Here is a 26,520-nt window from a genome sequence, read left to right as displayed (position 1 = left end):
ATGTAAATTGTCATAGAACTGCATGCTGTTTTGCAGTCTTAAGAAAATATACTGGTAGTAGGTAATAAGCTGAAAGTCTTAGTGAGTTGTATTAATGTCTTTCTTGGTATCACATAACTCTCTCGCTCTCTCTAAATCTCTCTCTCTCTTTCAGTAGAAGTGAGTTTTAGCATTCTAAGATGAGGAGTTAACTGAACATTACCTGAATTGTGCCAATAAAGGTTTTCTAAAAATCGAAATATCTCCCTCTCTCTCCCATTACCATATCTCTCTCTCTCTCTCTCTCGCTCTCGCTCTCGCTCTCTCTCGCTCTCTCTCTCTCGCTCTCTCTCTCTCCACCCTTCTGTTCCGCAGGCCCAGATTCAGCTGGACTGTGGTGAGGACAACATCTGTGTCCCTGACCTCAAACTGGCTGTTTATGGGTGAGCTGAAGTCCCCTCTCCATTACCTGAAACCAAGGCATTACTCCGGAATAGCCTACCTTGCTATTCTCCGCTCTCCCTCTTGACCTATCGATAGGTGAAAGACCTCAGTAGGTCTTCAGCCTATTGCTTTCACCTGTCATGACCTCTCAAAGCAGTGGTAACCAATAAAGAAGAGTAGGAAAGAAACAATTGGATACAGACTTAAGTCGCCCTGCATTATTTCTGCCTCATGCACCAATTCATGTTGTTACTCCTATGACCAGAGAAAGTGAAATATTCCTCGATATAAAAAAAGACACGAGCCACAAATAAAAGCTTATCGAAACACTTTTACTCATTCATTGCAGCTGCAGTGCTGGTTGTAGTGTGAGTGGAAGTAGGGAGAATGCGCATTTTATGGCTTATAAAACTGTTGAACAAAGTATTGACAGTGTTGAATAACAACTTAAACATGAACTTACTCATAAAAACAGCACTTATTTACTGTATTCATTGAGTCTCTCTCTCTAGTCATGGTTTTAAAAGTTTTTAAATCTCACATTATCAACTTTGCTGTGCGTTCAAGGATTATTTTTACTGTCTATGGCGCGAGGAAACTGTACACGGTGATCTGAGCCATCTGATTGACCAGCGGTAGGCCTATAGGTGCACTTGATTTGCTCTCTGGGACTGCCGGGTAGGCAGAGTTCTACCTTCAGACACATGAAAGGGTTCAAAATGGAAGCCCTTAGCCTTCCTGGCGCTAGGGCAGCTGAATCAAGTGCACCTACCGCCAACAGCGCCAAAAAATATAATTATAATAGGAACGCAAGGCTTTATCGTTGGGGGTTTTACAGAAATGTTTGGTGATCGACTAGGAATGGCTTGGCGATCGACGGTTGGTGACCACTGATATACATGTATGTTTATTTGTCCTTGATTTAAGAAATGCACTTGTATTCCCAGGAGAGTAACCAAAAATGTTTTGTTTTGTTTTGCTGCTCATATCCTCACGACTCTTGACTTGCTCGTGGTTATTTAATGGTTAATCAGTGTTGTTTGAGTGTAGACAACAGCAGAGTATGTTGCACTATAGGCTGAATGGAACAACTGGTGCCATTCACAAACTAGTAGCTCTTGTTCTTTTCTTGCTCTGTCTTGAGTAGTGTGTTGCACGACTTTGCCATGTGATTTTTGTTAGCGGCAGTGTACAATCAGTTTAAGAGTTTCCCATGGAAAACTGGGGAATGTGTGTATTCAGTTTCCACGAGACCAAGTCAGTCAAAAAAGTGTCTATGATTCAGTACTTTCACTATGCAGCTTCAACGACCTATCACCATTGAAATGTAATACACAGCTCGTTTTTTAGGACTTAAATAGTTTGCTTCCCGAGAATTCCCATGCGAGAGGTTGTTATGTGTTCACAACCTTGAGGCCTATCTCAGAGATAATTGTCCTTTATTATTGGTACTTTGTGTAGTACAACCTCTGGGTTCAATTATACAGTGCATTCGGAAAGTATTCAGACCCCATGACTTTTTCCACATTTTGTTACGTTACAGCCTTATTCTAAAATTGATTAAATTGTTGTTTTTTTCTCACCAAACTACACGCAATACCCCATAATGACAAAGCAAAATTTTTTTTGTGTTTTTCTGTGCAAATTTATAAAATAAAACAAAACTGAAATATAACATTTACATAAGTATTCAGACCCTATACTCAGTACTTTGTTGAAGCACCTTTGGCAGCGATCACAGCCTCGAGTCTTCTTGGGTATGACGCTACAAGCTTGGCACACCTGTATTTGGGGAGTTTCTCCCATTCTTCTCTGCAGATCCTCTCAAGCTCTGTCAGGTTGGATGGGGAGCGTCACTGCATAGCTATTTTCAGGTCTCTCCAGAGATGTTAGATCAGATTCAAGTCCGGGCTCTGGCTGGGCCACTCAAGGACATTCAGAGACTTGTCCCGAAGACACTCCTGCGTTGTCTTGGCTGTGTGCTTAGGGTCGTTGTCCTGTTGGAAGGTGAACCTTCGCCCCGCTCTGGAGCAGGTTTTCATCAAGGATCTCTCTGTACTTTGCTCTGTTCATCTTTCCCTCGATCCTGACTAGTCTCCCAGTCCCTGCCACTGAAAAACATACCCACAGCATGATGCTGCCACCACCATGATTCACCGTAGGGATGGTGCCAGGTTTCCTACAGACATCACTCTTGGCATTCAGGCCAAATAGTTCAATCTTGGTTTCATCAGACCAGATAATCTTGTTTCTCATGCTCTGAGAGTCCTTTAGGTGCCTTTTGGCATACTCCAAGTGAGCTGTCATGTGCCTTTTACTGAGGAGTGGCTTCTGTCTGGCCACTCTAAAGGCCTGATTGGTGGAGTGCTGCAGAGATTGTTGTCCTTCTGGAAGGTTCTCCCATCTCCACAGAGGAACTCTGGAGCTCTGTCAGAGTGACCATCGGGTTCTAGGAGAAGTCTTTTTTTATCAATTATATTTGAGTTTAACCATAATATTTGTTGTAATATTTGTTCTGTTTTATCTGGTTGATTAATCTGAAATTGCAACCAACTTTCTATGGCTTGTTTAAAAACAAATTGTCTGGCTTGCCGTTTCAAATAAAATGGAATATTTTTTGCTCATATAATTTAAAAAACAATTATAAATTGATTATATTTCATGCACATGTTTGTCTGTATCTTATAATATCTTAAAAGCTTTGAATAAAATAAAATTTGACTTACAGTACAACTCCCTCTCCCACCACCACCTTAAACTTTTCCTCCTCTCGTAGTCTGTAGTGATAGAGTATCGATGTTGTCACTTCCTCTGACCTGGCCATAATTGGAATCATCTGTGTGGTCCTGGTGCAGAGTATGAGGACATTGTGTCCAGACCTCTGGTGGACAGAGGGGCGGATGGGAGGATGGGAGGATAGTGATAAGCCAAGGGACCGACCATCAACATCCGTACTCGGCTCTCCCTCTTTCTGCTCAATAGCCAGCATGAATTTATTACTACATTCGGAAGTATAAGAAAGGGTGGTGGGGTGGGGGATTTATCACTACACAGGAAGTGCTAAATCGGACAGATATGTAGCAGAAAAGCCCTGGAGGGGATATAAACCTGAGAGGACTGTTTGAGAGGACTGTTTGAGAGGACTGTTTGAGAGGACTGTTTCTATGAGTTTCAGTTAAGAAAGTGCCCCATCATTTAAAGAACGGTTGAATAATGGAACTTTAGAATCTTTGTGCTGTGTCTAACCTACAGGTTTTAGAATGTTCCTGTGACTCATCAAGTAAACAGCAGCGATGTTTCTAGGCACAACCCAGTTTTAAACCACAAACTAAGAGGATTTAGCTACAACACACTTAGGTGGATACCGGCTATTGACTGTAGGATACACACTTATGGTTACCACCACCATTTGGAATATGCAGGATGCTTGGAGTCAAGTTTGAGACAACGTTGTGTGGTGTTTGTGTGTTTGCTGGGATAACGCTCCCCCCCATCACTGATATTGTGACAGACAAACATGTTCAGGAGCTTCCTAGAAAACATGTAATTGATCTTCAAAGATGAAAGGAGATTATTTTCATCATGTTCATCATATGTAGACAACGCAATCTCCTTGAGAGACAAAACATCTGTGACATGTTTTGGGAAATGTCTGAAAAATGAAACAACTACCTTTGATTGTTGTCCCCCATGATTAAATCTGTTTCCGTCCGTTAGCATTTTCATTAGTAAGTTAGTCACACATGATATCTCAGACAATACTGGCCCGATTTTTACGAAACTTGGGTGAATGATGAGTCTTGCCATAAATATCTGGCATTTAATGCTAACTTTGAAAGGTCACGGCCCTCACCCCATTTCACCTAAAGTCATGAAATTCGGTACATAGGTCCCTCTTCTCACAAGGAACAAATTTGCCTCAGGGATCCCATAAGGTCGCCATGATGGATTTTCCGTCATTTAGAATTTTGTGAAAAACACTTCAAACGCTGCTCTTCTGGCACCGAATGACCGATTTGCACGAAACTTGATATGTGGAATCTATGGACAAAGGTCTCTCAATGCAATATTTTCCAGACTATTACCTAAAACAACATGGCCGCTATTGACCAATAAACGTTCACGAGGGCGTGGTCTGGCACATAAATGCGTATTGTAACAAAATTTGCTACAAATGTTGCAAACACTGTCAAGACTCAACATATGCAAGAACATTAATATTGACCTATGGTAGTGCTATATCTCTTGATTTGTTTGACTCCGAGTGAAGAAATTTGGCACACATGCTCAGGTATGTGAGTCTAGCTAACCCATGCGATATCTCAGACACCACTGGCCCGATTTGAGTGAAACTTAGGTGAATGATGCGTCTTGCCATAGAGATCCGCCATTTACAAAATTACACTGATTGGCCCAATGGGGCGCTATTGTACTCAACTGTACGTACATTAGTCACACGCGATATCACAGACACCACTGGCCCGATTTTGATGAAATTTGGGTGAATAATGCGTCTTGCCATAGAGATTTGTCATTTACAATATTGGGGGGCGCTGCATCATTGGTGGGGGATGACATGTTTATTGTTGCTTTGTTTTACGTTGTTGTGTTTTCTTGTGGTTTCCTTAGCGATAGGACGGAGGTGTATCTGGGTGACGATAACTCCCTGACCCTGACTTTCAATGCCAGGAACGAGGGAGAGGGCGGGGCCTACGAGGCAGAGCTTTACATGGTGCTTCCCCCAGAGGCTGACTACAGTGGTATAGCCCGCAACAATGCGGTGAGGGAGCAACCATCTGTCCTGTCCCTCTTAGGGGACATGCTAACTCAAAATAATGCTCATATACAGTTTCTAATGAAAATGACATTGCTAACATAATAAAGATACATACCTGCGCTAATATGAATGCTAATGCTAATCCACATGACAATGACCATAATTTAAGTAATATCAATGCAATAGTGATGATACTAACGATAGCCTGATGACTAAAACGATGGTAATGATATAAATGGTTTGAAAGAATTTGGAAATACTGTGAAGTGAAGTCTATGTCTCTCTCTCCATGTTTGTGCTTGAATCTCATAAGCAGAGTCTGACTCAGCTAACCTGTAGCTACGAGGCAGAGAATCAGACCCGATATCTGGTGTGTGACCTTGGCAACCCTATGAAGTCTGGCACAAGTGTAAGTGGACCATCATGGACTAACTGTTTCTTAAATTCAAAGTCAAATGGAGCTTTACTGTCATGAAAGGAACAATCCAATGTTGCTGAAGCAATATGTTACTTCTGTCCTTCTGATTGTGGATTTCTGTATGTCTGTACAATTATCTGTCTTTACGAATGATGTTGTGTGACCCAGACTGATCCAGGGTCTGTTAATGACTGTGTGTGTGTGTGTGTTTATGACGGATTGGCTTTCTAACAGATCTGAGGTCAGTGTATCTCTAGTGTCTTTGTGGCTGATCGTGTGTCTTTTGTGTGGATCTTCACAGTTGTGGGCAGGCCTCCGCTTCACTGTGCCCCGACTGAAGGACACTTACAATACGGTGCAGTTTGAGCTCCAGATACGCAGGTAAGTCCGAGTTGTACCTTCAGCACAAAAATTGTATAAACTATAAATTACTTTACTGTATACTGTATTAATATTTAGTTAAATGTTGATGTGAGGTTGAATGTTTTTGTACCTCAATCCTCATAAATACTTCCATACTTACTCCCGTGTCCTGACTGAGCTAAGTTTAGGGTTAGTGGATAGTTAGTTCAATTGTTGTCGACAGTTAAGTGAACTTCCAATGAACATCTACAAACCATCTATTTGGCACAATCTAAATGAAGTGTTACGCTTCTCTGTTCTCTCTCCACTCAGTAAAAATGAGAATAGCTCCCAGAGTGATGTTGAGCTCTATGATCTTGAGGTGGCTGTGGTAGCTGATGTTATCCTACAGGGGTGAGTCATCAAGGATGGATGGATGGATAGACGGATGGATGGATAGATGGATGGATGGACGAACAAACAAATGAATTGAATGGTCTCCATCACTATACTAATAATATACTCCCTGTTTAGCTACACTCAAAGTGACTGGGTACCAATATATTGTACTTCAACAGCCCCAGCCCCAATGACATTGTAAATAATGTTTCGGTACCACGTTCTGTTGGGTATGTGTACTGCATCTTTTTACTATTTTCTACTTTGTCCTATGGTGTTACTCTCTCTCCTTTTCTCGATTGAAGCGTTTCTCGTCCGGACAAGCTCCTCTTCCCTCCCCCAAATTGGAGGATGAGCCACAGCCTACAAGAGGAGCAGGACATTGGGTCTGAGATCCAGCATGTGTACGAGGTACTCAACGTATTCCACTAGAGTTGATTTTGTGTTATTTTGTTAAGTGGGGTCAAGTGGAGTTGTAGGGTTAGGTGGTTGAACAAATACTTCTCTTAGCTTCCTGGTACAGTATGCTAACATGGGCTCTCTCTCTCTCTCTCTCTCTCTCTCTCTCTCTCTCTCTCTCTCTCTCTCTCTCTCTCTCTCTCTCTCTCTCTCTCTCTCTCTCTCTCTCTCTCTCTCTCTCTCTCTCTCTCTCTCTCTCTCTCTCTCTCTCTCTCTCTCTCTCTCTCTCTCTCTCTCTCTCTCTCTCTGTCTCTCTGTCTCTCTCTGTCTCTCTGTGTAAGTTGGTGAACAACGGGCCCAGTATGATCAGTCAGTCGGTCCTGGAGCTGCGATGCCCTCTGAGAGCTCAGGGTCACGACCTTCTGTACCCTGTGGAGGTCATCACTCAGGGACCACTCAACTGCAGCTCCAACCACACCCTCAATGCACTGAAACTCAAGGTGAGGAACACACTTACACGTACACATGCATGGATATACGCAGGCAGGCACACACAATCATACTGGATGCACACACTTGCTCATACTATACGTCCACAGACACTTATCCTAGATACTGTATACATTCACACCCACCCCTAATAGATTGTCATTTATTTTGTGTAGTGTCACATAATCATTCACAGTATTTACGCCAAGGATGTGCAGTAGTCCAATATTACTCAAGTTTATGAGTGACAATGACCATATGAGTTTGTGTTATGTGTCAATGAGTAGAACAGTACATGTGTAGTATTCTGTGTGTGTTGCCAGCTCCAGCCTCCTACAACAGAACAGCCTCCCTACTCACAGACGGTCAGCCCTGAACACCACATCCAGAGGAGAGAGGTCTACAGGGATCCTCTGGCCGAACAAGGCAACTTGGTGAGACAGCTTTGTGTGTGTGTGTGTCTTGTGACCCATTAGTGGTACTTTTAATAGGTGAAAAAGGGTTAGGAGGTCGACTTGGTTTCTACAGTCACCTCTCATGTTTGGAGTAGCTTCTATTGCTTTTAGAGGAAGGGGTAAGTGGTGTTAGTGTGATGTTGTTGGCTTGTACTGTGAGAGTGAATACATGTATGGCTGAAAGGAAACCACTGGCCCAAACCCATAAATTACTAAACTCATTGTAGCTACAAATTCTTCAAATGGAAACATGACCATGCACGCACACTCACAGTCATCCACTGACAGAACTGACCATACTCTTAGTGGTAGTGCCTCTCTAGAGCTGTTCATCTGATCCCCATATAAAGATTCCGGGAGATGTTTTATCTCCTTCTTCTCTTAATTGTCTCTCCTTTTACCTTTTATTTTCTCTCATTTTTTCATTATTTTTCACTCGTCTTGTTTTCGACATGCTTAACCCCATACGGAGTCAACAGTGACACACAGCCGCTGAGGTCTGTTGACTCTAAAAACAGTAAAACAGTAGATACCGGCTGTTAAATGAAGTCACTTGGCACTTAGCCCAGGAGCACAGAGATTATAGAGGATAGGGGTAATAATGAGTATCTTATGGGAGGCCTGTAGTTCACTAGCTTGTTAAATAGACTGGCCTCGAACACTGCTGGTGCAGCAATCATGTTTATTGGCCTGCCTAACCCCTTCTCTTCTTGAAGTCATTGTCTATTGTTCTTTTTACTTTGTTTGTTGTTTTTCATCATAATTCAGTCTCTTTTTGAGTCAAGGCTTTCGTTTCATGTCCTAACGATAGCCTTATGAGCTGAATTACCACAGAAAGAAAACACTAAGAACCATCCGTGGCTTCCCTAATACCACAAAAGACAAACTGAAAGGAAATTATTCTCTCAAAAAAGGGATATGAGGATATCTATCATAATAAGATCTGCTCGTAATTATAAGTTATATAGAGTCGTTGTATGAGAAATAAACTTCTCCGAACAAAACAGATCAAAACAGCTGTCAAATCAAAACAGCTGTCAAATCAAAACAGCTGTAAAATCAAAACAGCTGTCTTTAGTTTTTCCCCTTTATGCTCTCCACCCATTATTATTCAGTTATGCAATCATTATTCATTCCCTCTCTCCCCGTCATTCAGTATTCTGTCACTTCAAAAACGAATGACCACAAAACAATTATCAAACAAATTAACCATGGCTCCCCACTTTTCCCAAAGGGCACAAAACTACAACCTAGTATAATTCCCTTTCATTAAAAGCAAAGGGATTATCTCTTCATGGAGAACTTGAAGATACACTAAGTTTAGTTGCTAATTGTTTACATAAAATGTTGGCTTGAGTGATGCCCCAAAGGCAAACGTTCACAATAGCCCCTTACTGCTCATAATCACAGATTGTTAGCTATAACTGTTTGTGAGACTGATTGAATGTAATATGTTGGGGGTCTGTATTGATTACTGTTTTCCTTCCTCCATAGTCATGCTCTACGGTGGAGTGCTGGAGGCTGCGCTGTCATGTGGGGTTACTGGAGAGAGGAAGCAGTGTCATTCTGACCGTTCGCTCACGCATCTGGGCTGAGACCTTCATCGAGGTGAGAGAGCGCGACTGTAGTTTGTACTACTGTCATGTACCGTGCAGTACTGTTTCTATTAAATGGTCATTTGGATAGCACGTGTATATTCTGTTATGTAGATCAAATGTAATTGACCTTGGTACTAACAATCCTTATGATTATGTAGTATTAGTACTATAATACTACTGCTATTATTAGTAGTTCAAATGAAGAATGAAGCTACTTCAGAAAGTATTCATACCCCTTGACTTATTCCAAATTTTTCTTGTGTTACAGTCTGAATTCAAAATGGATTAAATATACTTTTTTTTATCTCACACATAATACCCCATAATGATTTTTTTGGGTTGAAAATCTATTCAAAATTACATACTGAAATATTTCATTTACATAAGTGAAGGCACTGTAGGTCCTGCTGGTCTGTGGTACAATGTCGCCCTCTCCTGGTAGTACATTTGAAAAGCATATTTAAAACATAAACATTTTAGAGTATCCGTTTTTACAGTGAAAGGTGTTGGGTTTTTTGTACACACTTTGGCAATATTTGGCAAAGTAGTTTAGATGATCTATTGTCTCATCCTTTCTTTTCTTTGAACTAATGCCACAGAGGGCATACAAGCAGTATGTGCTGGAGTGTTCTGTCCAGTACGTAGTCAAGAACATGCCCTATGCCATCGCTCCCAAAGTCAAACCCAGTGGATCCACGAAGGCAAGTGCAATTTATTTATTAAACTGTTCATTTTTAGGTTTTTGATGGTTTATGCCGGTCCTGTCTGTATGATTTCTGATATCGTTTGACAAAGTGCACACAAAACATTTAAAAAACATTGTTATGAGTAATGTCACATTGAGATTTTAAGAATCCATTTTTTCCAAGTGACCTCTCACTCCCCCACGGTAACAACATGTCATTGTGTCGCAGGTCCTGACTCCAGTGATGTGGATCAAGCCGGACAGCCAGTACACGGTACCACTGTGGATCATCATTCTGGCCATACTGGCTGGACTGCTGCTGCTCGTCCTGCTCATATATGTCCTATACAAGGTAAGTGTAGCGTAAAGGACAATGAACCCAACGGGCAAAATCACATGCATGTTACGTCATAATGACATCATTTTCTGCTTTGTAAACAGTTTTTATGGTTGGGAATACTTTATATAACCAGATAAAGATGTTGTCATAGGATAGACGTCATACTATTACAACCTGTTTCTGGTTGCTAAAAATACATATACAAAATCCCTTTACAGCCAGTATACAACCTGACCATGAGGTCCCATAAGAGGTCGTCATGATATCATTGCAACTGGTTTTGCCAGCTAGCGAGTAGCATATCGTTCTTAAAATAATATCTAAAAACGATAAAATAAGATCAAGATGAGAAGTGTTCAAAATGTACAGTCTTGAAAGCGGATGTTGTTAGCAAATAACCATGAACTGCAAACTAACTGAACTGGTACTATGACATCTATGAGGGCTATTCATGTAATTATTGACTTTGAAATTGTAATAAGTCTATTTTCTCTTTCCATCCTTCCAGATGGGCTTCTTCAAAAGATCCGATCCCTATGGTACAGCCATGGAGAAAGCTCAACTCAAACCCCAGGCTTCTTCTGAGGCCTAAACAATGGACCATCCCAGACGTCGTTTAGAAAACTGGAAAGTCATTGCGTTGGACTGAACTTGCAACTCCAAATGAACTACAGAATACTCATGCATGAAGGGCAGTCTTCAGCTAATGTCCATAGGATGAGTACCACTGGGACCTCACTGGCATTCAGCCTGGTACTGCACTGAAATGCTCAAGCAGGCAAACACATAATGAGATGTCTGGCCCGCACTACAACAGAGCTATCCTGAAAAATGTCATATTTTCTGGCACGGTTGCATGGAAAATAATGTCTTTAAAATCCTGCTTTTTGCTTTGGGGAAATCTCCACCAAAGTAGCAACCCTGGCTGAGGCAATGGAGCGTTCATTCAATTGGTTTATTAATCAAATACGTCTTTACTAAATCAAATCAAAGTTTATTGGTCACGTACACAGTTTGGCAGATGTTATAGCGGGTGCAGCGAAATACTTGTGTTACTAGCTCCTAACAGTGCAGCAAAAATGCAAAAACCTGAAACAAGAAATCACGAATGCCAGAACGAATCCAGTTAACAACCCAAATAACACTGTATCAGTAATCCAAATGCAATCTATGCATATACACACTAAAAATATATACTTAAGAACAGTGGAGGAAAAAGTACCCAATTGTCATACTTGAGTAAAAGTAAAGATACTGTACCTTAATAGAAAATGACTCTAGTAAAAGTGAAAGTCACCCAATTAAACGCTACTTGAGTAAAAGTCTAAAAGTATTTGGTTTTAAATATACTTAAGTATCAAAAGTTAAAGTAAAAGTATAAATCATTTCACATTCCTTATATTAAGCAAACCAGACACCACAATGTTCTTGTTTTTATTTATTTAAGGATAGGCAGGGGCACACTCCAACACTTAGACAATCATTTACAAACTAAGCATTTGTGTTTAGTGAGTCGGCCAGATCAGAGGCAGTATGGATGACCAGGAACTTTCTCTTGATAAGTGTGTGAATTGGACCATTTTCCTGTCCTGCTAAGCATAAAAAATGTAACAAGTACTTTTGGGTGTCAGGGAAAATGTATGGAGTAAAAAGTACATTATTTTGGAATAAATGTAAAAGTTGTCAAAAATATAAAAAGTACAGATACCCCAAAAAACTACTTAAGTAATACTTTAAAGTATTTTTACTTAAGTACTTCACACCACTGCTTAAGAATTATATGTACAGCAGTAGACATTGTACCTATGTACCGGTAAATGTGGAGAGAATGTTGAGGAAAGTGTGCTATTGAAGGGAATCAGTGTGCGGCACAACGGTAACCTCCGGATGCTAGGAGCAGAAAATGACACATGGAAGGGTATCGGTCAAGGTAAATGTTTTCCCAATGTCACAAAACTCCCTCTATCCTCCTGAAGTGTGGATGGACCACACATTGAAGGAGTGTTTGCTACTCCGAGTTGCCTTACTGTGGCCCGAATGGGCCATGCCTGACCCTGATGGCAAGCTTACGGCGGCCCACCATCGGCAAAGTCAGCGGTAGCTGACACTACTAACAGCTGCATGTTGACCGTCAGTTGGTCATTGCGCTGTTGGGCTGCTGGCGGTATACCACCATATCTGCCAACACGGGTGTGCTGCCTCATAGCCACCAGTTGTCGATAAAAGCTTGTTAGCTGGAACATTTTTGTTGTTGAGAAAATGCACATTTGTCATGCAGTTCCTGATGCATTATGTTACTGTGCAACTTGACCACATTTGTAAATACACTGCTAGAGCTTATTAGATAATTATTACAGTTGAATTATATATATAACCTCACATCCACTAATCACTATTTATAACACATTGTTTGTGCATTCAACAAAAGGAACTTGGTCATACTTAAGGAAATGTTTTGTTTGTTTTGAGGGGGTGAATGTTTCAAAGTTGTACATTTATAATTTCGTGAAGAGTACACTACTGGTCAAAAGTTTTAGAACATCTACTCATTCAAGGGTTTTTCTTTATTTTTACTATTTTCTACATTGAAGAATTATAGTGAAGACATCAAACTATGAAATAACACATATGGAATTATGTAGTAACCAAAAAAGTGTTAAACAAATGAAAATCTATTTTATATTTGAGATTCTTCAAATAGCCACCCTTTGCCTTGATGACAGCTTTGCACACTCTTGGCATTCTCTTAACCAGCTTCACCTGGAATGCTTTTCCAACAGTCTTGAAGGAGTTCCCACATATGCTGAGCACTTGTTGGCTGCTTTTCCTTCACTCTGCGGTCCGACTGATCCCAAACCATCCCAATTTGGTTGAGGTCAGGGGAATGTGGAGGCCAGGTCATCTGATGCAGCACTCTATCACTCTCCTTCTTGGTAAAATAGCCCTTACACAGCGTGGAGGTGTATTGTCATTGTCTTATTGAAAAACAAATGATAGTCCCATTAAGCCCAAACCAGATGGGATAGCGTATCGCTGCAGAATGCTGTGGTAGCCATGCTGGTTAAGGGAAGGAAATACACATGCGGAGATCATCCGTTCACCCACACCGCATCTCACAAAGACATGGCGGTTGGAACCAAAAATCTCCAATTTGGACTCCAGACCAAAGGACACATTTCCACCGGTCTAATGTCCATTGCTTGTGTTTCTTCGCCCTAGCAAGTCTCTTCTTATTATTGGTGTCATTTAGTAGTGGTTTCTTTGCAGCAATTCGACCATGAAGGCCTGATTCACACAGTCCCCTCTGAACAGTTGATGTTGAGATGTGTCTGTGACTTGAACTCTGTGAAGCATTTATTTGGTCTGCAATTTCTGAGGCTGGTAACTCTAATAAACTTATCCTCTGCACCAGAGGTAACTCTGGGTCTTCCATTCCTGTGGTGGTCCTCATGAGAGCCAGTTTCATCATAGCGCTTGATGGTTTTGCGACTGCACCCCCCCCCCCCCCACCTTGTCACAACACAACTGATTGGCTCAAACGCATTAAGAAGGTAAGAAATTCCATAAATTAACTTTTAAGATGGCACACCTGTTAATTGAAATGGATTCCAGATGACTACCTCATGAAGCAGGTTGAGAGAATGCCAAGAGTGTGCAAAGCTGTCATCAAGGGTGGCTATTTGAAAAATCTGAAATATACAATATATTTTGATTTGTTTAACACTTTTTTGGTTACTACATGATTTCATATGTGTTATTTCATAGTTTTGATGTGTTCACTATTATTATACAATGTAGAAAATAGTACAAATAAAGAAAAACCCTTGAATGAGTAGGTGTTCTAAAACTTTTGACCGGTAGTGTATGTAAAATGCAGTGGAAATACGTTTTTCTGTAAAACTATTCTCTCCCATGTTGGGAGTTGTCATATCTTTTTCATAAGAAATAAATGTACCATTTTATACAACCCTATCCAAATACTTTTGAAAATATAAATGCTAATATTTAATGTGCTTGCTTCTCAAAGCAAGAACACTAGTGTTATTCGCCATACTTATTAGTGTGCCTTTAATTGCATTGAGGAGGAGGGAAGAAGTGCATACTTCTGAGTGAAGGGTGGTACCTGTGTTTGCATGGTACCTGTGTTCCGATTCTCCACCATTCTCCCCGTCAAGGATTTAACAATGGTGGAGACTCACTCCAGCTAATGCTTACAACAATCCAATGCTTTTTTAATAGGGACGCAAGTTAAATTACATTTTCTTTAACTTTTTTGGATGTGGACGGGTCAGAAGCCTGCCCTGGATTTGATTTTTGTCTAGCAACACTGTTATTGGTTAGAAATAACTAGGTATAGGGAAACAACATTTAACTCAGAATATATGGTGCAGCACCTTGCTTCAGCTCTCACGATCAGAGGGAACAACAAGAGCGGACAACAATTAACCACAGTAAAAGTACAATGCCTCCTGAAAGTATTCAGACATTTTGTTGTGTTACAGCCTGAATTCAAAATGCATTAAAACTATTTTTTTCCTCACCCATCTACACACAGTACCCCATAATGACAAAGTGAAGACATGTTTTAAAAAATTTATTGAAAATAAAATACAGAAATATGTCATTTACATAAGTATTCACACCCCTTTGCTATGACACTCCAAATGGAGCTCAGGTGCATCCAATTTCCTTTGATCATCCTTGAGATGTCACTACAAGTTGATTGGAGTCCACCTGTGGTCAAGTCAATAGTTTGGACATGATTTAGAAAGAAACACACCTGTCTATATAAGGTCCCACAGTTGACAGTGCATGTCAGAGCAGAAACTATACCATGAAGTCTAAGGAACTGTCCGTAGATCTCCGAGATAGAATTGTGATGAGGCATATATCTGTGGAAGGGTAGGCATATATCTGGGGAAGGGTATAAAACTATTTCTAGAAGTTTCCAAGAGCACAGTGATCTCCATCATTGGGAAATAAAAAAAACATATGGAAGAACCGAGACTCTGCCTAGAGCCAAACTGAGCAACAGGGCAAAAAGGACCTTGGTCAGGGAGGTGACCAGAGTTCCTTGGCTGAGATGGGAAAACCTGCCAGAAGGACAACAGTCTCTTCAGCACTTCATCAATCTGGGCTTTATGGGAGAGTGGCCAGACGGAAGCCACTCCTAAGAAAAAGGCACATGACAGCACACCTGGAGTTTGCAAAAAGGCACTTGAAAACTCCAGGCACAGGTCATCACCCATCTAACACCATCCCTACTGTGAAGCATGGTGGAGGCAGCATCATGCTATGGGGATGCTTTTCAGCGGCAGGGACTGGGAGACTGGTAAGGATAGAGGGAACAATGAATGGAGCCAAATACAAGCAAATCCTTGATGAGAACCTGCATCAGAGTGCAAATGACCTTAGACTGGAGCGAAGATTTACGTTCCAGCAGGACAGTTACCCCAAGCATACAGCCAAAGCAACGCTGGAATGGCTTCAGAACAAGAATGTGAAAGTCCTTGAGTGGCCCAGACTTGAATCCCATTGAAAATCTGTGGAAAGACTTGAAGATTATTGTTCACCGCTGTTCCCCATCTAACTTAACAGAGCGTGAGAAAATCTGCAAGGAAGAATGGGAGAAAATCCCCAAATCCAGATGTGCAAAACTGATACAGACATCCCGAAGACGACTCAAAGCTGTAATCACCGCTAAAGATGCTTATACAAAGTATTGACTCAGAGGTGTGAATACTTGTGTAAATTAGATATTTCTGTATTTAATTTGCAATACATTTGCAAATGAATAAAAAAAACATGTTTTCACTTTGTCATTATGGGGTATTGTGTGTAGATGGGTGAGATAAAAAATATATCAATTTAATCAATTTTGAATTCAGGCTGTAACACAACAGAATGTGGAGTAAATCAAGGGGTATGAATATTTTCTGAAGGTACTGTAAGTATTCAACTTAACTACCTTTGTTGTTACATTTCTTTAATCCTGAGGTGCTGACCTGTTGCACCCTCTATAACCACTGTGATTATTATTTGACCCTGCTGGTCATTTATCGACATTTGAACATCTTGAAGAACGATCTGGCCTTAATGGCCATGTACTCTTATAATCTCCACCGGCACAGCCAGAAGAAAACTGGTCACCCCTCAGAGCCTGGTTCCTTCTCTAGGTTTCTTCCTAGGTTCCAGCCTTTCTAGAGAGCTTTTGCTAGGCACCGTGCTTCTACATCTGCATTGCTTGCTCTCTGCGGATTTAGGCTCGGTTTCTGTATAAGCACTTTGTGACAACTGCTGATGTAAAAAGGGCTTTATAAATTTGATTAAATTGAATCCTTGAAACAAAGTACCATACCATATATCTTGGTTTTTGAAAATGTTGGTGATCATTTCCAGTTGTACAGTCATTAAGAATAATCTATTTTTAATGTGTCTTTATTTTATTTGAAGGATTTCTTTCTCACTGATGAAAGATAAGGGCATATGTTTCAAAAGCCGTATGGAAAGTGATGATTATTGCAGTTTCTAAACGTTAAAACAAATATAAGCACCCCTCATGGGATCTTTAGTAACCACACTTTTGGGACACCCATTTAAAGTCCCATCTTCAATTTTATTGAGGAACATTCCATTGTTAGTTAGTACTTGTAGAAATGTTGTAAAAGTGTATGGTGTAAATGACAGTGATCTGTCTTTTAACTTACTGCCTTCTTGTTCATTTCAGCAGCATCTTTCTCTTTGGCTTTTGTCTGTCTTTCCCCTGGTGGCATTCATACGTCTTTGTGCACACAACTTGAAACGGAAAACCACTGAATGGGAGACTTTTACTCTCCCAACGAAGTTTTTTTTTCCTGCCAAAGGCTGTGTATCTATCTAATGAAAGGCTTCTAGAGAAACTAACAACGTTGCTCTGTCAAATCGAATAACTCCTCTGAGCTAGCTCATTTAAGATGAGAGTAGCAAAAGACAACTTACCCTTTCGCCCAAAATCTTTGTCCTTTCTCAATGTTATGAATTTTAGTGACGTTGCCAATTCTTGTTCCCAAATGTATTTAGTTATTTGGTCCTCAAACTTGAACTCAAGATATGGCATTTAGAGAATGAGGCGTTTCCCACAAGGCAGAATACGGGTCATCACACTCCCTCATCTGATTGGTTGACCTTCTGAGCCGGCATTCGCGTCATCACATTCCCTCATCTGATTGGTTGAGTAGGCAGTCCTTCTGACTTTGTGGCAACTAGTGACGACCTGGTGGAACCAGCCTGACATACACTACATTTTTACATTTTAGTCATTTAGCAGACGCTCTTATCCAGAGCGACTTACAGGAGCAATTAGGGTTAAGTGCCTTGCTTAAGGGCACATCGACAGATTTTTCACCTAGTCAGCTCGGGGAATAGAACAAGCGACCTTTCGGTTACTGGCACAACGCTCTTAACCACTAAGCTAGCTGCCGCCCCACTACATGACCAAAAGTATGTGGACACCTGCTCGTCGAACATCTCATTCCAAAATCATGGGCATTAATATGGAGTTTGTCCCCCCTTTGCTGCTATAACAGCCTCCACTCTTATGTGAAGGTTTTCCACTAGATGTTGGAATATTGCTGCGGGGACTTGCTTCCATTCAACCACAAGAGAATTAGTGAGGTTGGGCACTGATGTTGGGCGAATAGGCCTGGCTCGCAGTCGGCTTTCCAATTCATCCCAAAGGTGTTCAATGGGGTTGAGGTCAGGGCTTTGTGCAGGCCAGCCAAGTTCTTCCACACTCAACAAACCATTTCTGTATGGACCTCGCTTTGTGGATGGGGGCATTTTCATGCTGAAAAAGGAAAGGACCTTCCCCAAACTGTTGCCACAAAGTTGGATGCACAGAATCGTCTAGAATGTCATTGTATGCTGTAGCATTAAGATTTCCCTTCACTGGATCTAAGGGGCCTAACCCGAACCATGAAAAACAGCCCCAGACCATTATTCCTCCTCTACCAAACTTTACCGTTGGCACTATGCATTCGGGCAGGTAGCGTTCTTCTGGCATCCCAAAAACCCAGATTCGTCCGTCGGACTGCCAGATGGTGTAGCGTGATTCATCACTCTAGAGAACGCGTTTCCACTGCTCCAGTGGCGAGCTTTACACCACTCCAATGGCTGCTCGGCCATGGAAACACATTTCATGAAGCTCCCGACGAACAGTTATTGAGCTGACGTTACTTCCAGAGTCAGTTTGGAACTCGGTAGTGAGTGTTGCAACTGAGGACAGACGATTTTTACACGCTACTGACTTCAGCATTCGGCGGTCTCGTTCTGTGAGCTTGTGTTGCCTACCACTTCGAAGCTCCTAAACGTTTCCACTTCACAATAACAGCACTTACAGTTGACCGGGGCAGCTCTAGCAGGGCAGAAATTTGACGAACTGACTTGTTGGAAAGCTGGCATCTTATGATGGTGCCACGTTGAAAGTCAATGAGCTCTTCAGTAAGGCCATTCTACTGGCAATGTTTGTCTATGGAGATTGCATGGCTGTGTGCTTGCTTTTATACACCTGTCAGCAACGGGTGTGGCTGAACTTGATAAATCCACTAATCTGAAGGGGTGTCCACATACTTTTGTATATACTGTATAGTGTATCATGATATCTGAAGTGAAATGGAAAGGTGAATGAAGCGATCAGGTTGGTTCCACCATGCTAATCATAACCACCATTGATAATGTAATCAGCACTCTGTGTGTGTGTTTGTGTGTGACTGACCAGTATCTTTGATGAGGGTCCAGGAGCTGATCTATGCTGCCATGCCCATCAACTTGTAAAGTGGTTTCAAGATGATTACTACGGTCGTGTCAATCATGTTATATACTTAGCTATTGTAAACATTGTAGGCCTACTGCCTCTGCCCATAGGCCTAGGCTTTCATGGCACAGGTCGTTAGAGCTCACTTCGGAACCGTAGGGGCCATGGTTCGAGTCCCTGTTGCAGCTTTCACTTTCTTCTGTTACATTGGTGGCAGCATTGGGATCATGTCCAGTGGTCTCACGTCTAGTGGTAGGAAGCAGTCTTAATCTGAGTTTGGTGCACGAGTACGCTTCTCGAAGAGAGGGGAAATGCTGTAAAACAATAGGTGTGTCCCAAATGATACCCAATTCCCTCCGTAGCCCAATGGGCCCTGGTCAAAAGTAGTGCACAAGGGAATATGGTGCCATTTGGGATGCAGACAATGTATGTGAGCGTTGTAGGCTACTGCCTAATGCCCAGAGGCCCAGAATTTTGTGTGGAAGAACACATTCCTTCCTACAATAACCTAATTGCTTTTTACATCTGAAAATGTTTCATGTAGCATAAAGTGGGTAATATGTCTCCTCTGAACAGTTGATGTTGAGATGTGTCTGTTACTTGAACTCTGTGAAGCATTTATTTGGGCTGCATTTTCTGAGGCTGGTAACTCTTATGAACTTTTCCTCTGCAGCAGAGGTAACGCTGGGTCTTCCATTCCTTTTGCAGTCCTCATGAAAGCCAGTTTCATCATAGCGCTTGATGGTTTTTGTGACTGCACTTGAAGAAACTTTCAAAGTTCTTGAAATGGACAGAACTTGTATTTGTTTTCAATAAACATTGTAGACGAAATATAGCTTACATGTTGTCAACGATCGAAGCAAACCTCATCTGTTTTGCCCCATGGTTGCACGCATGTCGATTTTGTTGCTAAAGCGACAGAGATAGAGAACACAGGTATTGTAGTTAGTGAAGGGTAAAACAGGTGAATGTTAATCAGGCTTAAGATTGAGTGAGCCGCTAATATCATTAAGGAACAGAAATGATCCCAGATTTGACCTTTAGCTCAATTCAGGTAAACAGTACATATTTCCCTCATTAAAATGCAAATCAATTTATAACATTTTTTACATGCGTTTTTCTGGATTATTTTGTTGTTATTCTGTCTCTCACTGTTCAAATAAACCTACCATTAAAATTATAGACTGATCATTTCTTTATTTTTATTTTTTTTATTTTATTTTTGTGGGGGGGGGGGGGGTGGATCAGCTTAATATTGCAGATAGATTGTATCTTCTATCAATGTAATTGTCTGCATCACTTCCAATCCCCCATGTTTTTTATATATATACTCCCCTTTATTACTTTTCAACCACGCCATCCTTTCCCTACTTGGAGTAAATTAGTGAACAACAATGCCCAGGCCTCTACTTCCGGTCTATACTTACTATCTACACTTTATGGACACAGTTAATTTTACAATAATTCTATTATATATATATTTTTTATTTATTTTTTTGCTCCTGAACTTCTTCTACTCTCAACCTCTCCGATCATTTTCATGATGTCCATCCGGTTTGCTTCTATATGCCATATCCTCTGGTCCTCTGTAGCTCAGCTGGTAGAGCACGGCGCTTGTAACGCCAAGGTAGTGGGTTCGATCCCCGGGACCACCCATACACAAAAAATGTATGCACGCATGACTGTAAGTCGCTTTGGATAAAAGCGTCTGCTAAATGGCATATTATATCTTTCTAACTGTGCTCTTTCCCAAAAACTCCCAACATACAACCTATATACTTATTATGGACACAGTATGCTTACATTATTAGCTATCTTTGTTATTATTTGTTGATATTTGTTATTAGCCCCATCCTTCAACTCTATTCAATACCTCCCATCTATCTCTTAACACCATCCATATAGGATTTCTATTTGCCATATATATTTCAACCGTACTGTGATGTTTTACAAAAGTTCTGAACCTTTCTATTCTCATTGCTTCTACAGATTGTGAATTAAAAATAAACATGTTTGCTAAAAGTATTATTATATTATTGATCGATTGACTATGACTTTTCAGATCACCCAGTAATGCTATCTGCAAGGTTAGCTCCAGGTAAATATTGCAATCCTTTAGCCATTCCTGGACCTGTGTCCAAAAACAAGCTACAAATGGACAGAACCAAAACAAATGATCTAATGATTCTGTCTCTTCACAGCAAAATCTGCAGAGCTGGGAAGATTGTATCCCCCATATAAATAATATTCTATTGGTAGCAAGAATTTTATATAATAATTTAAATTGAAAGATTCTAATTTTTGAATCCGGTGTCGTTTTGCGTGTCAGTTCATAAACACTATGCCAAAGATCTCTTCCCAACTATTTTGCAATCTACAGTGGGGAAAAAAAGTATTTAGTCAGCCACCAATTGTGCAAGTTCTCCCACTTAAAAAGATGAGAGAGGCCTGTAATTTTCATCATAGGTACACGTCAACTATGACAGACAAATTGAGGAAAAAAAATCCAGAAAATCACATTGTAGGATTTTTAATGAATTTATTTGCAAATGATGGTGGAAAATAAGTATTTGGTCACCTACAAACAAGCAAGATTTCTGGCTCTCACAGACCTGTAACTTCTTCTTTAAGAGGCTCCTCTGTCCTCCACTCGTTACCTGTATTAATGGCACCTGTTTGAACTTGTTATCAGTATAAAAGACACCTGTCCACAACCTCAAACAGTCACACTCCAAACTCCACTATGGCCAAGACCAAAGAGCTGTCAAAGGACACCAGAAACAAAATTGTAGACCTGCACCAGGCAGGGAAGACTGAACCTGCAATAGGTAAGCAGCTTGGTTTGAAGAAATCAACTGTGGGAGCAATTATTAGGAAATGGAAGACATACAAGACCACTGATAATCTCCCTCGATCTGGGGCTCCACGCAAGATCTCACCCCGTGGGGTCAAAATTATCACAAGAACAGTGAGCAAAAATCCCAGAGCCACATGGGGGACCTAGTGAATGACCTGCAGAGAGCTGGGACCAAAGTAACAAAGCCTACCATCAGTAACACACTACGCCGCCAGGGACTCAAATCCCGCAGTGCCAGACGTGTGCCCCTGCTTAAGCCAGTACGTGTCCAGGCCCGTCTGAAGTTTGCTAGAGTGCATTTGGATGATCCAGAAGAGGATTGGGAGAATGTCATATGGTCAGATGAAACCAAAATAGAACCTTTTGGTAAAAACTCAACTCGTTGTGTTTGGAGGACAAAGAATGCTGAGTTGCATCCAAAGAACACCATACCTACTGTGAAGCATGGGGGTGGAAACATCATGCTTTGGGGCTGTTTTTCTGCAAAGGGACCAGGACGACTGATCCGTGTAAAGGAAAGAATGAATGGGGCCATGTATCGTGAGATTTTGAGTGAAAACCTCCTTCCATCAGCAAGGGCATTGAAGATGAAACGTGGCTGGGTCTTTCAGCATGACAATGATCCCAAACACACCGCCCGGGCAACGAAGGAGTGGCTTCGTAAGAAGCATTTCAAGGTCCTGGAGTGGCCTAGCCAGTCTCCAGATCTCAACCCCATAGAAAATCTTTGGAGGGAGTTGAAAGTCTGTGTTGCCCAGCGACAGCCCCAAAACATCACTGCTCTAGAGGAGATCTGCATGGAGGAATGGGCCAAAATACCAGCAACAGTGTGTGAAAACCTTGTGAAGACTTACAGAAAACGTTTGACCTGTGTCATTGCCAACAAAGGGTATATCACAAAGTATTGAGAAACTTTTGTTATTGACCAAATACTTATTTTCCACCATAATTTGCAAATAAATTCATTAAAAATCCTACAATGTGATTTTCAGGAAAAGAATTTCTCATTTTGTCTGTCATAGTTGACGTGTACCTATGATGAAAATTACAGGCCTCTCTCATCTTTTTAAGTGGGAGAACTTGCAAAATTGGTGGCTGACTAAATACTTTTTTTCCCCACTGTATATGGGACGGCTGTCAATCCTTTGGACCTTAAGTGAAACTGATATATTTTTTTATTCATCACAGTTTTCCTTAACCAATTATGTTCTTTAATGCAAGGCCGACAGACAAGTTCCTTACTTTCTCCCCCTTTCACTTTCCTCTTCCACTTTTGCGGTAAGGCTGCAATTATTTGGTTGTAATTTTGGGTAGAGCAGACAGTTCCATATGTTTTTGTTAGCTGCATGTGCTACATAACTCCACCAGTCCTACCGATTATATCATTTACGAAGATTATACCTTTTTTAAACATTCTGTCAAAAAAGAAAGGTTTTTTGTCAATTAGTATATTTGAATTTAACCACAATATTTGTTGCATTATTTGTTCTGTCGTTTCTGGAGGATTAAATTGAAATTGCAACCAACTTTCTATGGCTTGTTTTAGAAATAGTGATATTTGGGAGATTATTTCCTTTTCAAATAACTGCAAATGAGTTGTTGTAATCTGAATAAAGGGGAAAAGGCCTTTCTTGAACATTGGGTGAGACAATCTTACTAATTTGCTTGAGAACCAGTTCGGATTTAAGTATAACTTTTGTATGACTGAAGCTTTTAGTGATAGGACTAAGGAGGGATTCTAGTTGTGGATTTAAAATAAAACATGAATCATCAGCGTACAATGACACCTTTGTTTTTAAGCCCTGTATTTCTAATCCTCTGATATTATTATTGGATCTGATTTTAATAGCTAACATCTCGATGGCCACAATAAATAGATATGCCGATAGTGGACAACCTTGTTTCACTCCTCTTGACAGTTTAAAACTTTCTGAGAAATAGCCATTATTTACTATTTTACACCTAGGGTTACTATACATGATTTTGACCCATTATATAAGAGATTCTCCAAAATTGAAATGTTCCAGGCATTTATATATAAACCCCAGTCGAACTTTATCAAATGCCTTTTCGAAGTCTGCTATGAATAGCAGGCCTGGTTTCCCATATTTTCCATAGTGTTCTATTGTTTCCAATACTTGCCTTATATTATCTCCAATGTATCTTCCATGTAAAAAACCTGTCTGATTAGAATGAATAATATCCGACAATACCTTTTTAATTCTATGCGCTATACATTTTGCTAGGATTTTTGCATCAGAACACTGAAGTGGTAGACTGATCATTTCTTTGTCAGTGGGCAAACTTACAAAATCAGCAGGGGATCAAATACTTTTTTCCCTCACTGTATTCCTCTCAAGCCAGAGGAAGTAGTTCTTGCTAAACATTACCTCTCAAAAAACGAAAGATGCCACTTCTGACATGTCCTGTGTATATAAACTGTTAGACCCTGATATGTTCCCATCACTGAAGGCAATCATACAGGCCACGCTGACCATCCCAGTTAGCAGCTGTGAGAGATCTTTCAGTGCATTAAGACATCTACATACCTGGTTTAGGAGCCCAATGACCCAAGATAGAATGCGTCATGACAATTGACAAAGATATACATATTAACACGCTTGGGAAAGAGTGAAGTCATAGACAGGTGTGCACCTACAGTTTCATTTTGTTTAATTTCCTTTCTAATCTTTATCGATGGACTAACATCCAAGTACTGTGTAATATAACTCGCAAATGTGAGTATTTAGTTGGAGAAAGGATTGTATGCTGGTATGTACATGTGTGTAACATTGTTGTTACTACAGGGGGGTTGGAGGGGGTGTATTTGTTTTTGTGTAATTAAATAGGTAGTAATATTGTCCTGTAGCTAATTGACCTTGGAATCTGTGATTTATTACAACAAAATTGATAAAATCATGATTTTCAAGCGTGTTTGGTGCCTGCGTTTTGTACATATCTGTATGTACAAACCTACTGCTAATGTGAGTTTACACAGTTCCAACATAATCCAAAGGATGGGAGCCTAAAATCCCAATACTGCTATATTGCACGTAACTAGAAACATGACTAGCTCACATTAGTTAGCAGTAATGTGACCAACATCAACATGAGGCTTTTTTTATTGCCAATCAAATATTGGACATTGTTTATGAAAACATTTCAACAAAATAATGATACAAATACTTTTCCCAACATTTTTTCTTCATGGAAATGTACGATATACAGTTGAAGTCGGAAGTTTACATACACCTCAGCCAAATACATTTAAACTCAGTTTTTCACAATTCCTGACATTTAATCCTAGTAAACATTCCCTGTCTTAGGTCAGTTAGAATCACCACTTTATTTTAAGAATGTGAAATGTCAGAATAATAGTAGAGAGAATTATTTATTTCAGCTTTTATTTATTTCATCACATTCCCAGTGGGTCAGAAGTTTACATACACTCAATTAGTATTTTGTAGCATTGCCTTTAAATTGTTTAACTTGGGTCAAACATTTTGGGTAGCCTTCCACAAGCTTCCCACAATAAGTTGGGTGAAGTTTGGCCCATTCCTCCTGACAGAGCTGGTGTAACTGAGTCAGGTTTGTAGGCCTCCTTGCTCGCACACGCCTTTTCAGGTCTGCCCACACATTTTCTATAGGATTTAGGTCAGGGCTTTGTGTTGGCCACTCCAATACCTTGACTTTGTTGTTCTTAAGCCATTTTGCCACAACTTTGGAAGTATGCTTGGGGTCATTGTCCATTTGGAAGACTCATTTGCGACTAAGCTTTAACTTCCTGACTGATGTCTTGAGATGTTGCTTCAATATATCCACATAATTTTCCTTCCTCATGATGCCATCTATTTTGTGAAGTGCACCAGTCCCTCCTGCAGCAAAGCACCCCCACAGCATGATGCTGCCACCCCCGTGCTTCACGGTTGGGATGGTGTTCTTCGGCTTGCAAGCGTTCCCCTTTTTCCTCCAAACATAACGATGGTCATTATGGCCAAACAGTTCTATTTTTGTTTCATCAGACCAGAGGACATTTCTCAAAAAAGTACGATCTTTGTCCCCTTGTGCAGTTGCAAACTGTAGTCTGGCTTTTTTATGGCGGTTTTGGACCAGTGGCTTCTTCCTTGCTGAGCGGCCTTTCAGGTTATGTCGATATAGGACTCGTTTTACTGTGGATATAGATACTTTGTACCTGTTTCCTCCAGCACAAGGTCCTTTGCTGTTGTTCTGGGATTTTCGCACCAAAGTACATTCATCTCTAGGAGACAGAAGGCGTCTCCTTCCTGAGCGGTATGATGGCTGAGTGGTCCCAAAAGTATTTAGTCAGCCACCAATTGTGCAAGTTCTCCCACTTAAAAAGATGAGAGAGGCCTGTAATTTTCATCATAGGTACACGTCAACTATGACATACAAATTGAGATTTTTTTTCTCCAGAAAATCACATTGTAGGATTTTTAATGAATTTATTTGCAAATTATGGTGGAAAATAAGTATTTGGTCACCTACAAACAAGCAAGATTTCTGGCTCTCACAGACCTGTAACTTCG

General features: G+C 40.7%; 1 protein-coding gene across 1 annotated transcript in view; it reads left to right on the top strand.

The window, feature by feature from the left end:
• The window catches only part of LOC311139040 (integrin alpha-5-like), a 50,950-nt gene extending 38,102 nt beyond the window's left edge, over positions 1-12,848 (top strand). The window contains exons 19-30 of the mRNA XM_084173886.1: positions 355-422; positions 5,053-5,203; positions 5,517-5,609; positions 5,920-5,999; positions 6,294-6,374; positions 6,665-6,770; positions 7,100-7,258; positions 7,571-7,681; positions 9,197-9,310; positions 9,900-10,001; positions 10,215-10,337; positions 10,834-12,848. Of these exons, the coding sequence (XP_084030012.1) occupies positions 355-422; positions 5,053-5,203; positions 5,517-5,609; positions 5,920-5,999; positions 6,294-6,374; positions 6,665-6,770; positions 7,100-7,258; positions 7,571-7,681; positions 9,197-9,310; positions 9,900-10,001; positions 10,215-10,337; positions 10,834-10,917 (1,272 nt within the window). The 3' untranslated portion in view covers positions 10,918-12,848. The remainder of the gene's footprint in view (positions 1-354; positions 423-5,052; positions 5,204-5,516; positions 5,610-5,919; positions 6,000-6,293; positions 6,375-6,664; positions 6,771-7,099; positions 7,259-7,570; positions 7,682-9,196; positions 9,311-9,899; positions 10,002-10,214; positions 10,338-10,833) is intronic.
• The last annotated feature ends 13,672 nt before the right edge of the window (positions 12,849-26,520 follow it).

The sequence above is a fragment of the Coregonus lavaretus genome, assembly GCF_964263955.1.
Source record: "Coregonus lavaretus genome assembly, chromosome: 12".
In the NCBI taxonomy this organism is placed as follows: domain Eukaryota; kingdom Metazoa; phylum Chordata; class Actinopteri; order Salmoniformes; family Salmonidae; genus Coregonus; species Coregonus lavaretus.
Note: the sequence above shows the minus strand (reverse complement) of the source record. Positions and strands in the feature narration are given on the sequence as shown.